This window comes from Peromyscus leucopus, chromosome 1 (assembly GCF_004664715.2).
Source record: "Peromyscus leucopus breed LL Stock chromosome 1, UCI_PerLeu_2.1, whole genome shotgun sequence".
NCBI classification, from domain to species: domain Eukaryota; kingdom Metazoa; phylum Chordata; class Mammalia; order Rodentia; family Cricetidae; genus Peromyscus; species Peromyscus leucopus.
In genome coordinates this window covers 84170792-84192957 of record NC_051063.1, presented here as the reverse complement: position 1 = coordinate 84192957, position 22166 = coordinate 84170792, and the positions used below count along the sequence as shown (strand labels likewise).

Sequence of the window (22166 nt, the reverse complement as noted above, 5' to 3'; positions counted from 1 at the left end):
GGGTTGCCAGTGGTAAACCTCTTGGGTCTCTCTCAGAGCTGTGACTGACTTCTGAACAGTTCCAAAAGCATTTAAATTCATAGAGAATCTATAGCCACCTATAGTAAGAGTATATATTTTGATTTTTTAAAAGTACATTTTAAACAAAAACTAGTCCATATATATAAAGACAGCTATTGCATACTCAGAAAGGGAACCCTGTCAAGAAGATCTGCAGGGTTACTGAGATGACTCACAGGTAAAGCTACTCAACCACTGAACATGGGAACCTGGATTTGATTCCTAAAGAGAGAGCCAACCCCCACAAGTTACCCTCTGACCTCTACATGTGACATGGCACACATGCTCTTACACATATATAAACAGAGACATACACAGTAAATAAATGTTAAAGTTTTAACTTAAAAACTTATAATAAAACAATAATAAACATTTAAACTTAGTACCCAGTTTTATAAAACAAACACAATGACAGATTGGTTTAGATATAATAATAGTGAATGGTTTCAAACACTACTATTATTGAAAGATTATCCAGACCCACCCCTCTCAAAAAAAATCAACAAAGAAACAATTCAGTGACAATAGAAACAAAATGACAGTTTCATGAAATAGCCATAGAATACATATTCTCTTCAGCAGCCAATTGAACCATCTCTAAAATAAATCACATTATCATCCATAAAGCAAATCTTAAAAAATGTAAGAGAATCAAAACTATTTCTTGTGTTTTAAAATTGCAAGTCAACAACAAAAGAACTATACAATACAAGGCGATTAATACTCTTAAATGATCGTTGAGTCATACATCACGTGTTTAAGTAATGAGTCCTTGAGAAACTCATAAAAGAAATTTTCGAAGTCCTAGAAGCAAATGAAAATACAAGTACAACTCACCAAAACCTTTGGGATATAGCGAAGTCTGTAAGAAGTGGAAATGTTATATCTATGAGTGCCTATATTTAGAAAAAATGTAGGAGAAGTCTTAAATAAATAACCTAATGGTGTACCTCAAGGTTGTAGAAAATCAAAAACAAACCTAACCCCAAATGAAAGCATAAATAATAAAGATCAGAAATAAAATTAAATGGAAACCAAAAGAACAATACATATATGATCAATGAAGGAGTTGGTTCTTTGAAAATATAGACAATATTCATCAATCTGCATCCAAATTAGCCAAAATAGAACACTTAAGTTTAGAATTTAAGAGATGAAGAGGGGATATTACAACAGATAACCAATGAGAGCCTAAAGATCATTAGAAAATACTTTTTAAAACTTACATTTTGATAAATTGGAAAGTCTAGAAGAAGGAATAGAATTATAGACACTTATTATCTAGCAAAATTGAACTAATCTATTTTAAAAACATAAACAGATAAGCAAAGAACAATATTAAAGCAATAATAGTCTCCCAACCAGCAGAGTTCAGGACCTGATAGAATCACTGCTGGATTCTGTCAGACTTTTTTTGGTTTTTCGAGACAGGGTTTCTCTATGTAGTTTTGGTGCCTGTCCTGGACCTCACTCTGTAGACAGAGATCCTCCTGGCTCTGCCTCCCGAGTGCTGGGATTAAAGGTGTGCACCACCACCACTGCCCAGCGTCAAGTTATCTCTTAACTACCAACCCATCCTATACTTAAAACACTCTTAAGACTACCATAAAACATTTAGCTCTGGCAAAGTAGCATACTACAAAGTTAAAATACAAAAATCATTAGTTTTTCTGTATACCAAATGGCAAACTCACTGAAAAAGAAGTCATGAAACCAATTCTAATCTAATCTCCAGTGCATCACTAAAATACTTAGCAGGTATGTTTTTAAAAATCAATATATGAGACTGGCGTGCTGCCTGCTGCCCTAAGAGGGCTTCAGTAGTGGAGAGGGTACCTGCACTGGCCATCTACTGTAGTCAGATTGGTGACTACCCTAACTGTCATCACAGAGCCTTTATCCAATAACTGATAGAAGCAGCTGCAGAGATCCACAGCCAAGCACTGGGCCGAGCTCCGAGAGTCCTCCAGAAGAAAGGGAGGAGGGATTGTTATAAACCAGGAAGTTCAAAGTAATGATGAAGGAACTCAGAGAGACAGTTGACCTGAGCTTGTGGGAACTCTGGACCAACAGTTATAGAGCCTAGATGGGACTGACCTAGGCCCTCTGCATGTGTGTGACAATCATGTAGCTTGGTCTATTTGTAAGGCTCTTAGCAGTGAGATCAGGACCTGTCCCTGGTGCTTAGCTGGCTTTGGGGGAACCTGTTCCCAATCTGGATTACCTCACCCAGCCTTTATGCAGAGGGAGGAGCTCAGTCCTACCTCAACTTGATGTTTCATGTTTTGTTCAAGCCTGTGGGAGGCCTGCCCCTTTCTGAATGGAGATGGAGGAGGAGTGAATGGGGAGAGAGGTAGAAGGGAGTCAGGGGGAGAGAACAGGATGAGAAGAGGGAGGGGAAACTGCAGTTGGTATGTAAGATAAATGAAAAAATGTTAATTAAATTTTAAAAACTTAAAAAATCAATATATGAAAAAAAAATGAGACAGTAGTCATGTCCAAGGATATCTCTCACCACCACCACTGAAACAAAAGCAAGAAGGTAATGATAGTAACTTTTTTGGAGTTCAGGAAGGTAAAGAACCTTATTAAAAACTTATTTTAAAAAAAGGAAATATCAGCCAGGCATGGTAGTGCATGACTTTAATCCCAGCACTTGGGAGGCAGAAGCAAGCCTGGTCTACAAAGTGAGTTCCAGGACAGCCAAGGCTGTTACACTGAGAACCTTGTCTCCAAAAGAAAAAACAAAACAAACAAACAAAAGGAAATATTTAATAAAGAATGAAGCTAACTGTTAATTTTTGGTAAAAACATATTATGGACATTTAATCTATCCACTTACTTTTTCTCATTCCCTGTATAGCATTCATGGTTATAGATGGCAGAGAGACAGTATGGACTGTGTTCCCAAGAATTGTGGTTGTATGTTTATATAAGTATAGTAAATGCCTAAGAGAGCAGCTCAGGGGTTGCCACTGGTAAAACCCTCGGGTCTCTCTCAGTGCTGTGACTGACTTCTGAACATCTCCAGAAGCATTTAAAGATGCAGAGTAACTATAGTCACCTAGGGTGAATGTCAAGGGGTAGTCAAGAAAAAGCAACCACACAAGACTCTCAGAAGGAGTAATGTGAGGAAGGTGCTATAGGTGTAGGGTGGAAAGAGTCAAGGAAAAAATGTCCTGCCCCTGGCTACACCCAAGATCTGGGCCAAGGAAAACCACCCTGACCCTGACTTGACCCCAAGACCAGGGCTTAAAATGCTCTAATCCCTGAGCTTGCCCTAGACTACAAAAATTCACCAATCCCAAGCCACCCTAGAAAGCTCCGCCCATATTGGTGAAATTATTAAAGCCACTCCACGTAGTTAAAAGGAAGATTTATTTAGTGGCATAACTTACAAGTGAAGGGATAGGTAGGTTGCAGAGTCTGGGAAAGACGCAGCGCAGTCCGGTGGTGTTCTCTGGAGAGGTCTACCTCCAGCGTCCAGGGTCCAGGAACCAAGAGAGACAGTGCATCTGGATCTCAGGTCTTCAAGGGCCTCTCTTGGCCCCTGCCTTGTAGGTGTGACAGTTACCGAAGCCTCACTGGGGGTTGGAACTTCCAGATCAAGGTTGGAATGACTACCCACTACACCCCACCCCCACCCCACCCCACCCCCACCCCCAAGAAAGTCTATATAAGGTCTGTACCCTGTTCAGTTTGCTGCTGTTACTCACCCGAGGCAGCCATCTTCCTACATTCTTCATTCCCAATAAATCTCTTTAGTGAGGTTTAGTGTGCAGTTCTGACATTTTTGTCAGAGCCCAGCTGTAATAGCTTTCACCAAAGCAGAGTAGAGGATCAGAGTAGAGCTGAGCAGAACTGAGGAAACTTTCCCTAGTGGAGCAGTTGTAACACTTAGAACTGAGCAGAGCTGTAATGCTTCTCCAGAGCAGAGCAGAGCTGGAACAACTTCCTCCCGGAAACCCTCCCCTGCCAGAGCAGAGCTCTTACACTTGCAATTGAGGAAACCTTTTCCTGGAGCAAGGCTGTAAGGTGCAATACTTGCAGCATATAGTGACTTTGTGGTGTTCCTTGGCTGCCGACTGCCAGGATGCCTTTCCATCTGAGCTGCAATGCTTACAGTAGGAATGTAAGATAATTTGTTAAGGTCATACTTAAAATGAAAAAGTCCCACAAAGATCCAGAGTTGGAACCTAAGTAATCTTATTTTGATTAGATTATGAGATAAGTTTGGTTTAAGCAAAAAATAAAGAACTAGAGAAAAATTATGGAAAGATTGGTTAAGTATTAGAAGAATGACTTCAACTCACAACCAATTTTAACAGGCTAGGTTTTTTTTCTCCTTTTTTATTGTCCCCAAACATTTGAGACTATACTGTCAAATCAATATCTGATAACTAAGGTAATGGAATATTCAGTGACCAAACACAGTAAAGGTTAATTAAAAAAAAAAAAATAGTTTCTTGTTGGGAGAATTCCTGCAGAGCTGCAGCTGGTTTGATTCTGGAGTGTTAGCACCTGGCTTGGATCTGCCTTTTGTGACTGCTACCTTTTGTCTCCCAGTACCTTCTATGTGAATCTTGTCTGACAATTTTCTAAAGTTGCAAAGCCTATGAAAACTTGGGTGAGGAATGATCAGAAAACCACAGTATTCCTTAACTGAAAATTTGCTTTTGGCATTGTCCCTGTAGGGAGCTTAGATAAGAGGTTTTGGGATATGGAAATTAACTTGCTAAAAGATGTAAATTGGAGAACAATAAAAAGCCCTTTGCTAAACTATGAATGAGTCAATCCAGAGAGACTGCTCTGAGCTGGGCTGGGCTGTGGTGGTGCAAGCCTTTAATCCCAGTGCTCAGGAAACAGAGGCAAGCAGATCTCTGTGAGTTCAAGGCCAGCCTGGTCTACAGAGTGAGTTCCAGGACAGGCTCCAAAGCTACACAGAGAAACCCTGTCTTGGGGCAAAGAAAAAGAAAAGGAATGCTCTGTGCCTTCTTTCCACACACCCACATGAACCCACTCCCAATATACAACAGTTTATAGAGCATTACAAACAAGTAGAACTTAAAACAGTCAAAGACTACCCCAAAACACTCTAAGATACACGAATGAATTCATCAAAAAACCTTGACTCCAATCTGAATAAACTCAGCATTCCACAGGAAGAAACACTGCAATAACATTATCTGATGTCAAAGACAAAACAAAAATTATGAAGGCTGCCACAAGAAGTGATGTGGCTCAAAGGATCCCAAGAAAAGTTATCAACTTATTTCTCACTAGAAACTATGGAGGCCAGAAAGCAAAGGCTGGCCTATTTAAAGGAATAGAGGAAGAAAACCAAAACTTCATTGGCCAGCCAACTATGATGGCACACACTTAATGGTATCACTTGGGAAGTTTGAGGCCAACCTGTGCTCTATAGCAAGTCTGTGTCTCAAAGAGTCCAGAACCCCACTGCCAAATAGTCTATATCCAGAAAAGAAAACATTATTCCAATAAAGAAATGGAAATTAAGATACTTGCAAATAAATGAAAATTTTATGCTAGTATAGTGTTCTACCAAAAAAAAAGCTAAATGAAAATCAACTGAAAGAAAAAGCTATTAGATAACAAGTTGAAGCCTTGTGATGAAATAAAGATGCTATTAAAAAACAACACAAAAGCTGGGTATGGTGGTGCACACCTTTAATCCCAGCACTCAGGAGGCAGAGGCAGATGGATCTCTAGAGTTCAAGGCCAGCCTGGTCTACATAGTGCATTCCAAGACAACCAGGGCTATGTGAAAAGACCCTCTCTCTCTCTCTCTCTCTCTCTCTCTCTCACACACACACACACACACACACACACACACACACACACACACACACGAAACCATCGAAGTGTTGTTGCATTTTGGATTAAATCTGCTTGTTTCCCACCCCCAAAAGTGTTTTAGAGAACTAGTACTATAACAATAATTAAAATCTATATTAATGGCTACACAGTATCTAGAGCTATAATTCATGAAAACAGTACCATTAGGGATAGTTTTGGTTTTGGTCTGCTTTAAGGCTTTTGTTTGTTTTGTTTTGTTTTGGGTTCTTTGCAGCAGATTATCATGTAGCACAGGCTGGCAATGAACTCTCTGTGTAGACAAGAATGACCCCAAACTTCTAATCCTCCTGTTTCCACCTCCCTAATGTTGGGATTGCAGGCATGACCTACCATGCCCAGCCATGATGGGAGATTTATAAAACTATGATAACTGCGTGTACTTACTACTGAAGATAAATTGATATTAATTCAAACTAATCTTTTTCGCATACGTTTGTGTTAATTGCAGCCTGGGCCCTGAGGGATGCTCAGTGGTTAAGAGTCCACACTACTCCTCTAGAGGACCCAGTGATTCCAAGCAACCACATTGGACAACTCACAGCTGCCTTTTTCTCTATTCAGCTTCACATAAATCCCACACTTCTAGTCTCTGCAGTTAACTGTACACACACACATTCATTCTCTCTCTCTCTCTCTCTCTCTCTCTCTCTCTCTCTCTCTCTCTCTCTCCCTTTCTTAAAAAAAGAAAATCATTTTTGAATAAAATCTAACAAACAAAATATTGGTTGCAATCCTCATGGGGATCATTAAGAAAGTAACATACACAGAAATAATAAATGAACCAAACTGTTCTACAACAACAAAACAATAGAAAATGAGGCAGAAATGGAAGAACTGAAGAACCAAAAGGATATGACATAGAAGGCAAATGAAAAAATGACAGACACAAGTCCCTATCAGTACTTTGCACATAAATGAATTGAATTCTCTAATAAAAGGCATACATTTTCAGAATTTATTTTTAAATGATTCAAGTATATTCTGTCTTTAAGAGCCTTAGATACAAAGATATAAATAGGTTAAAAATAAAAATGGAAAAAGAAAGAATTCTTTGTAAATAAAAGCTGAAACAACTTCACTGACTATACTAATATAAAACAAAGTAGATCTTAGGTCAAAATTTTATGAGGTGTAAAAGCAAATTTTTATCCAGATAAAGGTGTCACATCATCAAGAATATATTAAAATTCAAAAAGCACAAAAATATATTAAGCAAAATGTAGAACTAAAGGGAAGATAGTTATATACTAATAGCTGAAGACTTTAAGCGCTCCATACATTTTTTTTGTTTGTTTATTTTGGATTTTGTTTTGTTTTTGAGACAAGGTCTCACTTTGTAGTTCTGGCTGTCCTGGAACTCACTCTGTAGACCAGGCTGGCCTTGAACTCACAGAGATCCACCAGCCTCTGCCTCCTAAGTGTGGGATTAAAGATGTGCACCATTATGCCTAGCATTAGCACTTCATACTCAATGAGAAAAGCTATCCAGAAAGAAAACAGAAGATATGAATAACACCCTAAACCAACTGGACCTAGCAAGTACATGTAGAACACCCAACCTGGCATGATTTGATAGATAGAAAATTCAGTTGAGATATTCAAACTGACCTAATGGACAAATTTAACAAAGTTTCAGAATATAAGAGCAACACACACAAAAGCAATCTAAATAGTTCTGTGTACTAGCAATAAACACTCTGAAAGTAGATAAAACAATTTCATTTATATTAACATCAAAATTAGCATAATTGGGAATAAATTTAGCCAAAGGTTCCACATTGAGAAATACAAACCAGTGCTTAAAAGCATTAAGAAAGGGCCATCTTTGACTGCATTATCATTTCCTGGCTAGCCTAGACTACAAAAGATCCTGGGAGTAGGGGTGGGGTGGAGAGATTCAGAGAATAAGAGAGTCCACAAGTTAAAACTTGTATGTGTGGTCATTTCAGTTTTCAGGGGAGAAAAGAGAAGAGTCTGTAGTTATTTGTTTGTTTGTTTGTTTAATCTTTACTCTTGGAGAGGGGGAGGAGGACTGCCACCCAGGTGCAGCTTAGTGGTAGAGCACTAGCTATATGTCTGAGTCCCTGCCTGGGTCAATGCTCAGTGCCAAAATAGAGAACAAAAAAGCTAGAGGGAAAATAAAAGATCAACAACTATAAATAAGCACATCAAGAAGGTCAAGTAAAATAGCAAGACAGTTACTTATTTGCTATATCTTTTACTTATTAAATCTAACTTAAAACTCATTTGAGCAGGTCCATACCTATGAATCTAGGACTTGGGATAGAAAGAAGGTCAAGAATTTCAGACCATCCTCAACCACACAGCAGGTTGAAGGCCAGCCTCAGTTACATGAGTGTCTCAAAAAAAAAAAAAAAACAAAAAAACAAAGAGAAAAGATCTTTTCTTTCCTGTATGTCTTACTGTTGGCACTGTTTTCAATGCCGTGCTGGTTTTTAAAGTAAGGTGACTGTCTCTCTTGTGTCCTCAGATACTCAGAACAATGTGTATGGCTTTGAAGAGCGTGGGATTGGGAAGTTTCTGATCACACTGGCTGCCATGGGTTTAGTTTTTCTCCTCTTGCTTTTATATCTGGAGACTATTTCCTGGAACCTAAGGAACTTTGTCTTTCGTAACATTATTTTTTATTTCTACAACAAATTCAGAAAAGGCAGGCAAGTAAGTAACTAACTAGGCTTTAAATATAATTTAATGAAAGCACAACATTCAGTCAGAAAACAGGAATTTACATTTTCTCATTTCCATTACTTTTTAAAGAAAGTGTAATTTGATTACACCAAAATAGATCGGTGGCTTGTTTGAGGTGTATCTTAGCTTGGGTTTACTCCTCTAGGAAATAAGTCATTTTTCATGTGTTAGCTACAACTGAAATAATTGTCCTTATGCTAGTAAGAATATACTATTCACTCTAAATGTAGAAACTCTTTTTCTTTGAGAATTTTATACATTGTATTTTGAGGATATCCCCTCCCCTGCTCCAGCTCCTCCCAGATCCAGCCCTCATTCCATACACACCCAACTTTGTGACCTCATTTTATTTCTTAAGATTACTGGGTCAAATTTATGCTGCCCAAATATTCTTGGATGTATAGCCTTCCATTAGAACGTGGACAACCTACCTGGGATCACACCCTTAAAGAAAATGAATTCTCTCTCCTCGAAGCTATCAGTTACCTTAAGCTACTCAGCTAGGTTGGGATTTTGTTCCCACCCACCCCCACTCCATGCTGGGATTTTGTCTGGATTAAGTTTATTCCGGCCTTGTGAATGTTGTCACAACTGTTGTTAGTTCCTGTGTGCACCTGCCCTACTGTGTCCAGAAATAACTGCTTCCTTGTAGTTATCCACTGCCCCTGGCTCTTATGAAATGTTCATAACAGTAGTTTCAGAGAATTGTGTCTTTGACTCTCCTCGGCTGCCATACTCTTCTAAAATGGTCCCGACCAGAAGTATGTTTTTGCATGTGAGAGTTTAGGAAACAGGGAGAAAGGGTCTTAGAAACTGCTTAAGTATTTCTTCATATCTTTGAGATTATACCTGCAGGTTAGCTTTCTTAAAACTGTTGATTTAAACCAGTTCTCTATAGAATGCCCTCATGTGTACTCCTGGTCTTGAAAATATCTAACCAGGGAATCAAAGAAGACGAGGATGAGGACATAAGGAGAGAAAGAAGGAAAGTCCTCACACTGATGCTCAGGTCACAGAAAACCCCACTGGTCCTTAAAGAAGTTACAAAGGTAATGTCACTCCCTGGCTAGCTGCCTTGGAGTTTAAGCATCCCTGCCTGGAATTGACCAGTGCAGTCCTTGTTCACTGCAGTTCTGCAGAGGGCTGGAAGGGAAGTGCTCTTATGAGATTGTCAGTTTGTTAGCTTTAGGAGTCTGAGGTAATAGCTGTGGTTCATGACCAGTGTTTCAGACATTGTGAGTTGTGTTTTTTTTTTTTTTTTAACTTTCTCAGATTTATTTTAAGTGTCCTGTTGTCAAGGCTGTGAGAAATATCTCCCTTGCAGTCAGGAGATCAGAGTGCTTTGGACTGCTTGGATTAAATGGAGCTGGAAAAACTACTACATTCAAAATGCTGACTGGAGAAGAAACTATCACCTCTGGAGTTGCGTTGATTGATGGCAACAGTGTCGCTGGAAATCCAAGAAAGGTATTTCTCTTCTTAGCCAATGACTTAATGTCTTGAAGGAGATAGACGGGCAAATTGTTGAGGAACCTGGTGGGGGACAGGGACGCTAAGGACCCTGATACATAAAACCTCACTTATTAGAATTGAAAGACTCCATGGCCATACTGAGTTTGAGGAAAGGAACATATTCTTTCCCATGAAACAAAGAATAAGTATCTGCAAATAGACAGAACTGAAGGTGAACAGCTCTCACACCTAACTTGCTCTGACATAGGGTTGGAAGTACAACTAACTAAAAAAAAATGATTGTGAGAAACAGAAAGGATTGAACGGATTCAGCTCTGTTGGGATGTAAGCTTTAAAGAACGAAGTGAGGATGGCACCCAGATTTCTATGTTAAACTTCTGAAGGTGAAGGCTCCAGTCACCAAGAGAGTAAATATCTTGAGAGAGTGTGTTTGGAGGGCATTTGGATCTTGAGGCATCTATGATGCATCTAAATGGGAGCATACAATGAACAGTATGAACCCATGATAGGGAAGTGATATGAATTTGGGGTTTATCAAAGTGCAGAGGAAACTTAATCTGTGAAAGTAGATAAGACCGTCTATCAGAAATGTGTACAACAGAAAGAATATGAACTTGATTTGGTGGATTATCAACACTGAAATACAGAATAAAGGAACTGGAGACAGAACCATGAAAATTGGAGAGTCAGAGGGAAAACCTGGATAAAATTTTCTCTCTCAAGCCAAATAAGAAATAAACTTTCAAGAAAGTAATTGACTGGTGATCTTGGGCACTTTCAACCCATAAGGTGTCCAGTGGAGGAGAACAACAATGCACTTCCTACAGACACAAGTTATTTGCAGACTGTGTCTTTGCCTTGCCAGGAAGCTACTAAAGTTCCTGTGGGATCAAGTAGAATTTCATAGGAACATAATGGATGGAGAGGGGAAAGCCTATGGTGGCTGTGAAGGCCCTGACGCCATGTATGTCAAATTAATATCTTCTGATGGGCATGAATTTATTGTAAAAAGAGAACATGTGTTAACATCAGGAACAATAAAGGCCATGTTGAGTGGACCAGGGCAGTTTGCTGAGAATGAAACCAATGAGGTCAGTTTCAGAGAGATACCTTTGCACGTGCTGTCAAAAGTATGCATGTATTTTACCTACAAGGTCTGCTACACTAACAGTTCCACCAAGATTCCTGAATTCCCAAATGCACCTGAAATTGCACTGGAGCTGCTTATGGCTGCCAACTTCCTAGATTGTTAAATAGAATAAATTATAATAAACTGTTCCTTTTTTCAGCATTTAATACCTGTAGTTCAGTTAGTCATTTTTCCACATTTAGCATGTTGCCTGTATGAAACTGAACTTTAAAGTTAATTGCTGAGCAGATTCCTTCTATCATTTGTATAGCAGAGTTGAAATTTGTTTACTACATCAACAAATTAAGGATGTTCACAAGCCAAGAAATAAACAAATAATGCCAGTTTGTAGGTGGTTTACTTTCTCCTTTGGATGTGTCCTTTAAAATTATAAGTAATATAGCAAATCCTGGAATGTAAGCATAAATGAACATATTCTACAGGGGCTAAGTATTTTAAGTATTTTTATGTTTTTAGTGTTTTTTTAAGAACCAGTTCTGATCTTACAGCCACTGAGCATTACTAGAGTTATGCAAATAATTACATGAAAAATCATGAATCAGAATAAGAGTTGAAATTTTTTATGTGTTTTTTTATAAACTGCAATATTATTTAATTGCAAAAAAAGTGTCCAGTGGAGTTCTCTGAAGCCTAGTACAGTGGTGTGACACATAGACAAGCCAGGTTTGAGAGATAAAATGTATATACGGGTTTGAAGAAAGCCACATGTGCAACCAAGGGAAAGTGAAGAATTACACCTGGGGTGTCAGTAGATAACCAAGACAGAGCTGTAACTTAGCAACTAGAGCATACTTACCTCAAGGCAGGGCAGGGAGTCTAAAAATATATAGCAACAAAAACTGAACAAAGAAGGTATTCATTACTTAAGGCATAAATGAAAACAGTGTAAGTGGTGTACAGTTAGCAAGGCTCAGACATTCTTAGACCTAACTTCGCTTCATTCTTTCCTGAGTGCAAAAAACAGTAACCACTTTATCATTCTACAAACATCCTTCCTATGCAGTCATCTACAAGGGTCTGTTTTCATTTTTTCTGGAATATGGTTGTGTATCATACACCATCTTCTCAGCCTTGCCAATCGCTTTCCTTGCATATGAATTTGCACATTGGCAGTGTGTGACTGTGTCTGTTCCCCTGCATTTACCACAACAGAATATTTGACTCATCTTTTCTTTTTTGTTTTTAGTGTGATCCATTTTTAAAAATACTACTTGAGCAGTTTTTTCTTTTCCTTTATTATGAGTGGAACTATATAACTTTAGGAAATATTTAAAAGATACTAGTTTATTTGTATCTTTTATACATTTCTTAATTGTTAACACTTTCTTTATTAATTTCTTACAATTCTTCAGTTCAGAGACACTCAAAAAAATACACATTTTCCTGTTCTTTCTGGTCCCTTCCTAGATCTGTTTCTACATATGCTCATCCCTTTGATCTGGCACCCCAGAAGTCCTGTGTCTCTCTTCATTTTCCTACATATTTTCTATTTGAGTGTACACATACACATGCTGATTAGTTTATATTGTTTCATCTTCAAATTACATCCAACCTCATGTTAGTTCTATTTTATCAAGTTTTTATTCCTGACATAATTATTTTATTTGTGTATACATGTTCATATGAATGTACATGTGTATGGGTACACATGCACACAGTTGTGTTTGGAAAGGCCAGAGGTCGATGTCAGGTATCTTCTTCAGTCATTTCTCCACCTTAATTTTTGAGACAGAGTGTCTTACTGAAGCTGGAGCTCACCAGTTGGCTAGGTTTCCTGGCCAGCAAGCCTTCAGGATTTACCTGCCCACCAACTGGCATACCCAGCTTTTTATGTGAGGACTAAGGGTCTGAACTTTAGTCCTCAGGCTTGAATGGAAAGCATGTTGCCAACTATTTCACCTCTCCAACCCTCAACCAAAAGGTTTAGCTCAGAAACTTTCATTTGTTTCCTTGTTGTTGTTTTGTTTTCTATGATGTTTTCTTACTCATCTAAATTACAGCCTTTTTTCATTATCCTCATTTAAGCATAGTTGTAAGAGTTTTTTTCCCATTTGTATCTGATTATTCCAATATTGTGGCTATTTGAGTGCCTGTTTCTACTGTGTTCACTGAAGTGTGGGTCATTTGCATACATCTTTTGCCAATTAATTTTAGATTATATTCTGGATATTATTAATAATGCATTGGGAGAGTTTTAATTCCATTATATTCCCTTCAAAGAATTTTAAGTATTTTGACAAGCATCTGAAATGGCTGAATTCACACTGTAAATTTTACTCTACATTAGTCATGAAGTGATATGTTGCTTTAATTCTTTGAGCATTAACTTGGCTAAATACATAAAAATATATTCTCCTGGGGCTGGAGAGATGGCTCAGTGGTTAAGAGCACTGACTACTCTTCCAGAGGACCTGGGTTCAAGTCCCAGCACCCACATACATGGCAGCTCACAACTGTCTGTCTGTAACTCAAGATCTGACATCCTCACACAGTCATACATGCAGCAAAACACCAATGCAAATAAAATAAAAATAAATTTAAAAAAATATATTCTCCTATGTACTTTGTATAAGTATATTGATAGGCAACATATAATTCCTGTCTGTGAGAGAGCTGATCTGACAAAAGTTACCTGATCATTGCTATAAACAAAATACTTCAATTAGAATATTAACAAAGCTTACTTTCAAACACTCAAGGCACATAGTAGTAATATGCATATATATGTACCTATATATTGAAAATTCTAGCTAGTGATATTGATGCTTTATTTTACTTCATTGAACTCCATCTGTAAAGGAGATGAAGGTAAAAGAACAAACCATTCTTAGTGGGAGTTGTAGAGGTATCAGAGTTATCAGTAGTGTGAGTTAAATAGCTTCATGTCTTGTACCTCATCCCTATGAGATTTATGCTCCACAGAATAGCTGACATGAATTGACTGCTCATAATTACCCTCTTGATTCAGATTAGGTCAAGAATTGGTTACTGTCCTCAGTCTGAATCTGTGCTGAACCACATGACAGGCCGGGAACTGCTAATCATGTACTCGAGGCTGTGGGGGGTCCCAGAGGAAGATATTAACAAGTATGTGGAAACCTTTCTGCATTCAGTGCACCTGGAACACTTTGCTGACCAGTTTATCTACACATACAGGTGAGACATCGTGTCGTTGCTATTAAGTGACCTATCCTGTGCCTCTGCTGTTTCAAATGAATGCCCACAAAGCCCATTGCTACCTCTCTGGCACATGGAGGTAGTGACTGTGAAATAACATAGTACTCTGCCAAGGCTCAGACATCAGGAAACAGCATGTCCCACTTGGATGGTGTTAGCCTTTTGCATGTTTGAACAATCTTGGCATTAAAAATAAGAGCCCCTATATCTCCATGGAGACACACACACACACACACACACACACACACACACACACACACACACGCATGCGCGAGCACGCATGAATCATCAGTTTTGAGTCCTACCACAGAATTCTGAATGTACAGATACTCCTATTAATTATTGACATATATTACTCTTTCTTCCTCATGTTACGGAGTGGTGGAAGCAAACGCAGGCTAAGTACCGCTGTTGCCCTAATGGGAAAGTCTTCGGTTGTCTTCCTGGATGAGCCGTCCACTGGCATGGACCCAGTAGCTCAGCATCTGCTGTGGGACACAGTTACATGGATCTGTAAGACTGGTAAAGCTATCATCATAACTTCTCACAGGTAAGAGCCATTGGAGGCTCGGTTAGAAACCAGAAGGAGCTGCAATGGATGTAGGATGGAATTCATTTCAGCCAGGACTCTGAGTCAGTAAACTTACATAAGAATAGGTAGAACCTCAGAGAAGTAACTGGGGATGAACTTGCTAAATGAGAGCTCAGTTGACTGATGGAATCAAGAACTGAGAGAAAATACTAGCTAGGTAACTTAATGAGGATTTACATAGGGACTGCTTTAAATTTCCAAATGTCCCCCTCTTCCCAAATACGATCTTAGTGGTGACCATCTGTAATGCCAAGGCTTCTAGTTCTAAGTCTTCCAACCCTAGCTATTTGAATTTATTCTCTGGAAGAGTGTCCTCAGACATGTCTTCTTTTTCCTCCTAGAATGGAAGAATGTGAGGCACTCTGCTCTAGGCTGGCCATCATGCTGAAAGGGAGGTTCACCTGCCTCGGCAGCCCCCAGCATGTCAGAAAGAGGTTTGGTCATGTATACACCCTAACAGTAAAGATCAATATTGCTAAGGATGAAGATAAAATAGCAGAGTTCAAAAAGTTCGTTCAAACAACTTTCCCAGGTAATATAGGTATGATGGATGGATTCATGACTATTATATTAAGTCATGTTCACAGTTCTGCTACATGTTTTCAATTATAGTTTTCATTGAATTATTCATATTTATTGAACCCTTATGTTCAAATAAAAATTATATGTAATGGTTCCAAACTGGAATATATATTTATTGTTATATAACAGATTACCCAGGGCTGGAGAAATAGCTCCGTGGTTAAGAGCACTGACTGCTCTTCCAGAGGTCCTGAGTTCAATTCCCAGCAACCATATGGTGACTCACAACCATCTGTAATGAGATCTGGTGCCCTCTTCTGCCCTGCAGCAAACATATAGGAAGACACTGTATACATAATAAATAAATAAATCTTTTAAAAAAACAATTAATATTCTAAAACAATAGTAAAACCTATTATCTCATAATTTCCATGGCATAGCTGAGTGTTTCTGGTCCAGGGTCTCTCATGGTGTTGTTAAACCCCAAAGCTTAGGGTCTCAAGTGGGCGCCCCAAGAACCCAGACTCTGGTCCAGTTGATGCAACAGCACGAGGTTTATTGAAGAAGCGACTGTACAGACGGGCTAACTCAGCTCCGGGCTAACTCAGCTCCAAAGAGCAAGAGTCGCACCAATTGTAATCACATGGGTACTTTTAAAGGAAAAACCCACAAAAGCCATAAGATTACAATTCCCATACAATTTCATTTCACAAGATCATGATCTGATCACAGAGTGGGTACAGTCACGTCCGCATGTACATTCTTCCCAAAACCTCAAGGGGGGTATCAGGGCAGGAGTGGAGTTTACACAAAGGTCACAGTAGTCCTTCCTGGAACACTTGCAATTATCCCAGTCACAGTTGAGCGCATCTCTTAACAGAGATCTCTTTACATTGTTACATTGTGACAGGGGTGGTTGAATAATAATTGAATCAGCTTGCCCTTGGAACTAGATTTTTAGTTTCTCATTTCCTGGGGCTTGGGGGTGTAAGCCTGAAGGGTTAGGGCCTTTCAGTGTTAAATCATTTGATGTCTCATTGGGCCTGGAGGATATACTAAGAAAGAGACATGGCTGTTGGGTTTCCTGCTACATGGAAATCTTGTCATCACACTGTGGTAGCCAGCTTCCCTCACATAAAATAACACTGAGATGAAGAACACATTGCCTTTTATGAACTAGGTTAATAATCACATTCTGTTATTTCTGCAGTCACCTATTGATACAAGTCCATTGTGTGGTGGGAACAGTCTGCAAGTCTAGATATCCTTCTGTATACCCACAATAGTAGAAATAACTACACACTAGAAATTTGGAGTAAAGAAAAGTAATACTATATGGCTACGGATGACAACATATTTGAGTGAAAAGATACAGATAAAAAGAATATGTAGTGTATGTGTGCCACCACATGAAGCACAGAGGATTCAAAACAAAGCAATTATATTTAGGAGTCCATTCTTGAACAATAATACAGTAAAGAACAGTTAAGAGATGCTTAACCATAGAAACCAGGGAAAGTGGTTGCCTCAAAGGAAGAGAAAATGAGTCTGCTTGCAACACAGATGACATCTAGAGTGTTGAGTGTCGGTTACATTTAACTCTACTGTGAGTCACCAAGCTATATATGTTAGTTACTTTCTGCCACTGTGATAAAATACTATAAGTAAGGCAACTTCTAGAGGAAAGTCATTTTGGCTTGCAGTTCAGAGGGTTAAGATCCATAATGACTGGGTGCATAATGCATGGCAGCAGTCAGAGCAGGACGCTAATTGATTACATCATCAACTGCAAACACAAAGCAAGGAAGGCAAAATGGAAGGAGAGTGAGGCTATGAACTCTCAAAGCCTGTGCTCAATGACATACTTCCTCCAAAAATAATAAAGTCTTCATAGTAGTGGTCCTCCCTGATTTATGTGTGCTTAATATATTTCACACTAAAATACTTAAAAACTTTAAAACTACTCTTAATTCTCTGTATGGAGTCATTACAAGACAAGCTCCATTCTTATTGACATTTATTTTAGCTTGTCTTTATCCCAGTTAATTCCACTGGTGGTGATTCCCGTATATAATAATAAACATGAATGCATCCTACTAATTAGAAGTGGCTACAGTATTGCTACCAAACACTAGAATTTATATATATCTCAGGTTTTGCAACTGATCATGTGAGCTACCAATTTTTCCAGATGTAATTAGCCAACCTCCTGCAATTTTTCAAACTCTAGGTAATAAGGCAGTATTTTACGGAGAAGTAAATCTGCTGAGATAATTAATGTCATTCCTTGTTAATGATGGAATTAATCTTGAGGATTATATCATCTTTTGTACTAACTGCACATATTCTCTCTTCCATTGTGTGGACAATTGAAATAGAAATTACATAAGAGTTCTTCAGAACTATCAAATAGTAGGATCCAAAGCCAGGTGTGGTGATGCACACCTGTAATCCTGGAACTTGAGAGGCAGAGGCAGTTGGATTGCCATAAATTCAAGATCAACCTGAGCTACATATTAATTTCCAGGCCATCCTGGGCAATATAGCATGTTCCAGGCTAGTCAACACTATAAAACAATGCTGTATCTTTTATTTTTATTAAAAAGAAACACTATTATCCTTTCCATTACTAACTTGTCAAAAATCTTTCTCTTCTTAGGTAACATCAAAAACCAGGAATTTCAAGGGATTATTGGCTACTATATTCCAAGCAAGGAAGTCTGTTGGGGAAAGGTAGTTTTCAAATTCATGCCAGTCTAACCTATTAGTAGAGGGCAAATAGAAAACACTGGGACTTGAGCATGTGGATGAGAGTCCAACTGACAGAGAATTAGAAACTTTAAGTTACTTTTCCAAGGCCACCTGAATTTAACTGATTGAATCTTCTGACCCCCAGATTATATTATGTCACGTTCAGCAAGAGAATGGGGATGATTAGGTATGCATGGATGGGCAGGCCTACAATCCCAGTACTCTGGAGGCTGAGGCAAGAGAATCTCCAATTTGAGTCCAGCCTGGGCTACATGTAGAGATTCTGTCTAAAAGCGTGTGTATGCAGAATGGGGCGCGGGGTGCAGGATAGATGTTTCTTATGTTCAGTCATCTTTCCCTTTTGCTGTGTGTCCTGGCTGGGGAAGGTCGAATGGGGAAAGGGTTACCTAGAGATAGTAGGTGGTAACTTTGCCTTTTGTTTGTTTGTTTGTTTGTTTGTTTGTTTGTTTGTTCAAGGTATTTGAAATTATGGAGGAAGCCAAATTGCTGTTCAATTTGGAAGACTATTCTGTCAAACAAGTAACCCTGGAACAAATCTTTCTGACCTTTGCTAACACTGGCAAAATGAGAGGTTTTTCAGAAATAATTTTCTAATGCTATGAGATTACAATAAACTGGTGACTCTCTTTTCTCAGACTCTCAGCCACTGGACACATAGAAGTCTTTTCCGTACACATTATACAAATAAAAACTCTGGGGAAGACAGTTTGCAGTCTTTGGAAGTTCAAGTGAATGACTGGTTATCTGAGCTGTGAATGCTTCTTTTACCCTACTTCTGAACTTCAAAGTTAGCCCCATACTCTTTTTCTACCTTCCCAGCACAGCTCTGAAACTCGCTTCAGATAGAGCCGAATTCTCAGCTCTGATGCCGACCAGTTTCTTTATATTGGGTCCCTCCTTATTCTCTCTCCACCTCAGTTTTCCTGTCTGTAAACCAGGATTGATATTTTCTACTTTTATGAATTCAGAGGATGGAGTAGGGTGGTTATAAAAAAGTACACTGACCAGTAGAAAGCGACCTGTTATCTTGTTTAAAACTATTATTTTTAAATTTTAACTTAATCTAGTTTTTAATTTTCATAAAGGTATGCATTTTATGTTGAGCATACTCCACTTCACCCTCTCTTTGCTCGTCTCTACCCATCCCTGTTTCCCCTTTGTTCCTGTGGACAATTTCACTTTTATATATACATACATGGTTTCATGTGGCTATATAACATCTAGAACCCCAAAATGAGAGAACATATTTGTTTCTCTGAGACTGGCTTAATTTGCTTAATGTGATTATCTCCATTTGTGTCTATTTTCTTGCAAATGACATAACTTCATTTTTCTTGGTGACTGAAAAACATGCCATTGTATATGTTTACCACATTTTCCTGTCTCTCTCTGTTGTTGGATACCTGCATTGGTTTGGATACTTAGCAATTGTAAAAAAAAAAAAAAAATGCTGCAATAAACACTGATGTACAATTGATAATAATAACATAATAATAACATAATAATAATAATAATAATAATAATAATAATAATAAAAGTTAGAGGCTAGTGTGATGGCCCAGTAGTTAAGAACACTTGCTGTACACTCATAAAGAACAGAGTTCCAATCCTAGAACACACAGAACAAAGTTGGGCATCCCATACTTGCCTGTAACCCTACATCCAAGGGGAGCAGGGACAAGATCATTGGGGCTTACTGACTTCCAGCCTTGCCAAGAAAATGTAAGCCCCAGGTTCAGGGAGAGGCTGTACCTCAAAAGAATAAGCAGAAAGTAGACACATATGTTCATATGCTTATACAGACACATACACAAATAGAACTTTTAAAATTAGCTTTTTAGTCTGAGGGCATGGGAATCCTGAATCAATGCCAGGAGTCACTAAAGCAGTAACAAGGAAATATCATGAGTTATGTCTGTTCTCTAGTACTTAATTCTCATAAATAAACACAGCCAGATGGTGCTTGTTTTATGGGAGAGGACCTCTTGAGTTTCTGACCTTCTATCTGGAATGAAATATTAGCATTATACTGAGAATTTAGACCATTTGCTCTAAAATCATCCAAAAATAGTGTGCAACAAAAAGTCACAATTTATCAGGCATCTAGCCCTAGACTTTTTTTAAACATAATTATTTATTGATTCTTTGAGAATTTCACATCATGCACTCCAATCCTATTCACATTCCAATCTCTCCATATCCTCCCCTATCTGCAGCATCCCCTACACCATCCCCCATCCCCCCCCCCCCCCCCCAAGAAACTCCTACAGAACAATCAATTAAAACCAAAGCAAAACACGGACTCTCTCTCTCTCTCTCTCTCTCTCTCTCTCTCTCTCTCTCTCTCTCACACACACACACACACACACACACACACACAAAAAAAAAAAAAAAAAAAAAAAAACACCGTGCTCCTCTGTCGTTCCAACACCTCTTCATTCATCCTAGTGGCATTGGGTACTGCAGTGTATCATGAAGGATACCCTTTTGTCCAATCAGCCCCACTCACAAATTGTTCATTGCAATGAGTCATTGGTCTGGTTCAAGGCCTCTGGTACACCATCATTACTGGACCTTCACCAAAACTCCTCTCTGATATCCTGCTGTTGCCCTGAGTCATGGAGATCCTGTGGTTATCATTCCACAGGACCAGTCCCTTCACACACTCCAGCAGGTCATAGATGGGGTAGATGTTAGCGTGGGGCAATCAAAGGCCCAGGATGTGGGTCTGGGTGGTAGCTGAGCTGGTCAGTCTGGGCCACTGGGACTGCCCTATAGTGATATTTTGTTGTACTCTAATAAAATTTGCCTGAAGATCAGAGGAGAGAGCCAGCCACAGTTAGCCACAGAGGTCAGGCAGTGGTGGCACACACCTTTAATTCCAGTACTTGGAAGGAAGTGAAATGGCTGGGCAGAGAAAGGTATATAAGGTGTGAGGAGACAGAACTCAAAGCTTTTTTGGCTGAGGACTCAGAGGCATTCAGTCAGAGGATTCGTGGAGCTGGTGAGGTGAGAAGTCGCTGTGGCTTGTTCCTTTGTTTCCTCTGATCTTTCAGCATTCACCCCAATATCTGGCTCTGTTTCCTCTGATCTTTCAGCATTTACCCCAATATCTGGCTCCAGGTTTTTATTATAAGACCAATTTAGAATTCAAGCAACACTACCCACCTCAGGAGAGGTGTGAAGCCAGCCCTCCTAGCCCATGCCATAGGGTCCAAATCTTCCACACCCGTGGTGTGGAGTGGGGCCAGCCCTCCTGTGGGGAGTGGGGCCAGCTTTCCTGTGGGGAGTGGGGCCAGCTCTCCTGCTGCAGTGTCCAACGAAGGGCAGGATCAGCCATCCCAGAGACAATGAGGGGCAGGGCTGGCTCTGCATGGCCTTTGGATTTAAATATTCGTGGTTCCTATGACCCCCTGTTGCAACATGGGCCATGGACATCATCACAGACTCCAGCTGCAGTAGGAACACAGACTCAGACATGGCCCTCAGCAGCAGCTCGTAACCCAGACTTTTAATCCATGAACCAACTTTGTTTTTGAGCTATCTTTGACTGGTAAGTCTCTCTTTCCTCTCCCATCTATCCCACTGCCACTATGCCATCTCCACACTCACAGGCCTCGAGACCCACTGCTCTGACTCTACCTGGTGACCCCCTCCTGCTGCTCTCCCCCTTACCTGCAAATCCATAAGTGTAGCTGCAGACCAAGGTTGGTTGTGGTCCAAGAAGCTCATGCACCAGCTTTTCCTAACATAATTATAGTCACCTAGTCCTGCACAGGCCCAGTCTTAGGCATACCAGAATCTCACATCAGACACAACGAAAGAAAAAAGTCC

General features: G+C 39.3%; 2 protein-coding genes across 2 annotated transcripts in view; both read left to right on the top strand.

Annotated features, from left to right (window-relative positions):
• The window catches only part of LOC114692230 (ATP-binding cassette sub-family A member 3-like), a 126249-nt gene extending 106904 nt beyond the window's left edge, over positions 1 to 19345 (top strand). Inside the window, exons 23-30 of the mRNA XM_037211015.1 lie at positions 8429 to 8616; positions 9588 to 9695; positions 9919 to 10113; positions 14238 to 14425; positions 14826 to 14996; positions 15380 to 15570; positions 18220 to 18293; positions 18789 to 19345. Coding sequence (XP_037066910.1) covers positions 8429 to 8616; positions 9588 to 9695; positions 9919 to 10113; positions 14238 to 14425; positions 14826 to 14996; positions 15380 to 15570; positions 18220 to 18293; positions 18789 to 18926 — 1253 coding nt within the window. The 3' untranslated portion in view covers positions 18927 to 19345. The remainder of the gene's footprint in view (positions 1 to 8428; positions 8617 to 9587; positions 9696 to 9918; positions 10114 to 14237; positions 14426 to 14825; positions 14997 to 15379; positions 15571 to 18219; positions 18294 to 18788) is intronic.
• Positions 11019 to 11372, top strand: LOC114692175 (elongin-C-like). The gene has a single exon (XM_037211014.1). It carries the CDS (start codon positions 11034 to 11036, stop codon positions 11370 to 11372), a length of 339 nt encoding a protein of 112 aa, XP_037066909.1. The 5' UTR covers positions 11019 to 11033.
• Positions 19346 to 22166: the final 2821 nt, after the last annotated feature.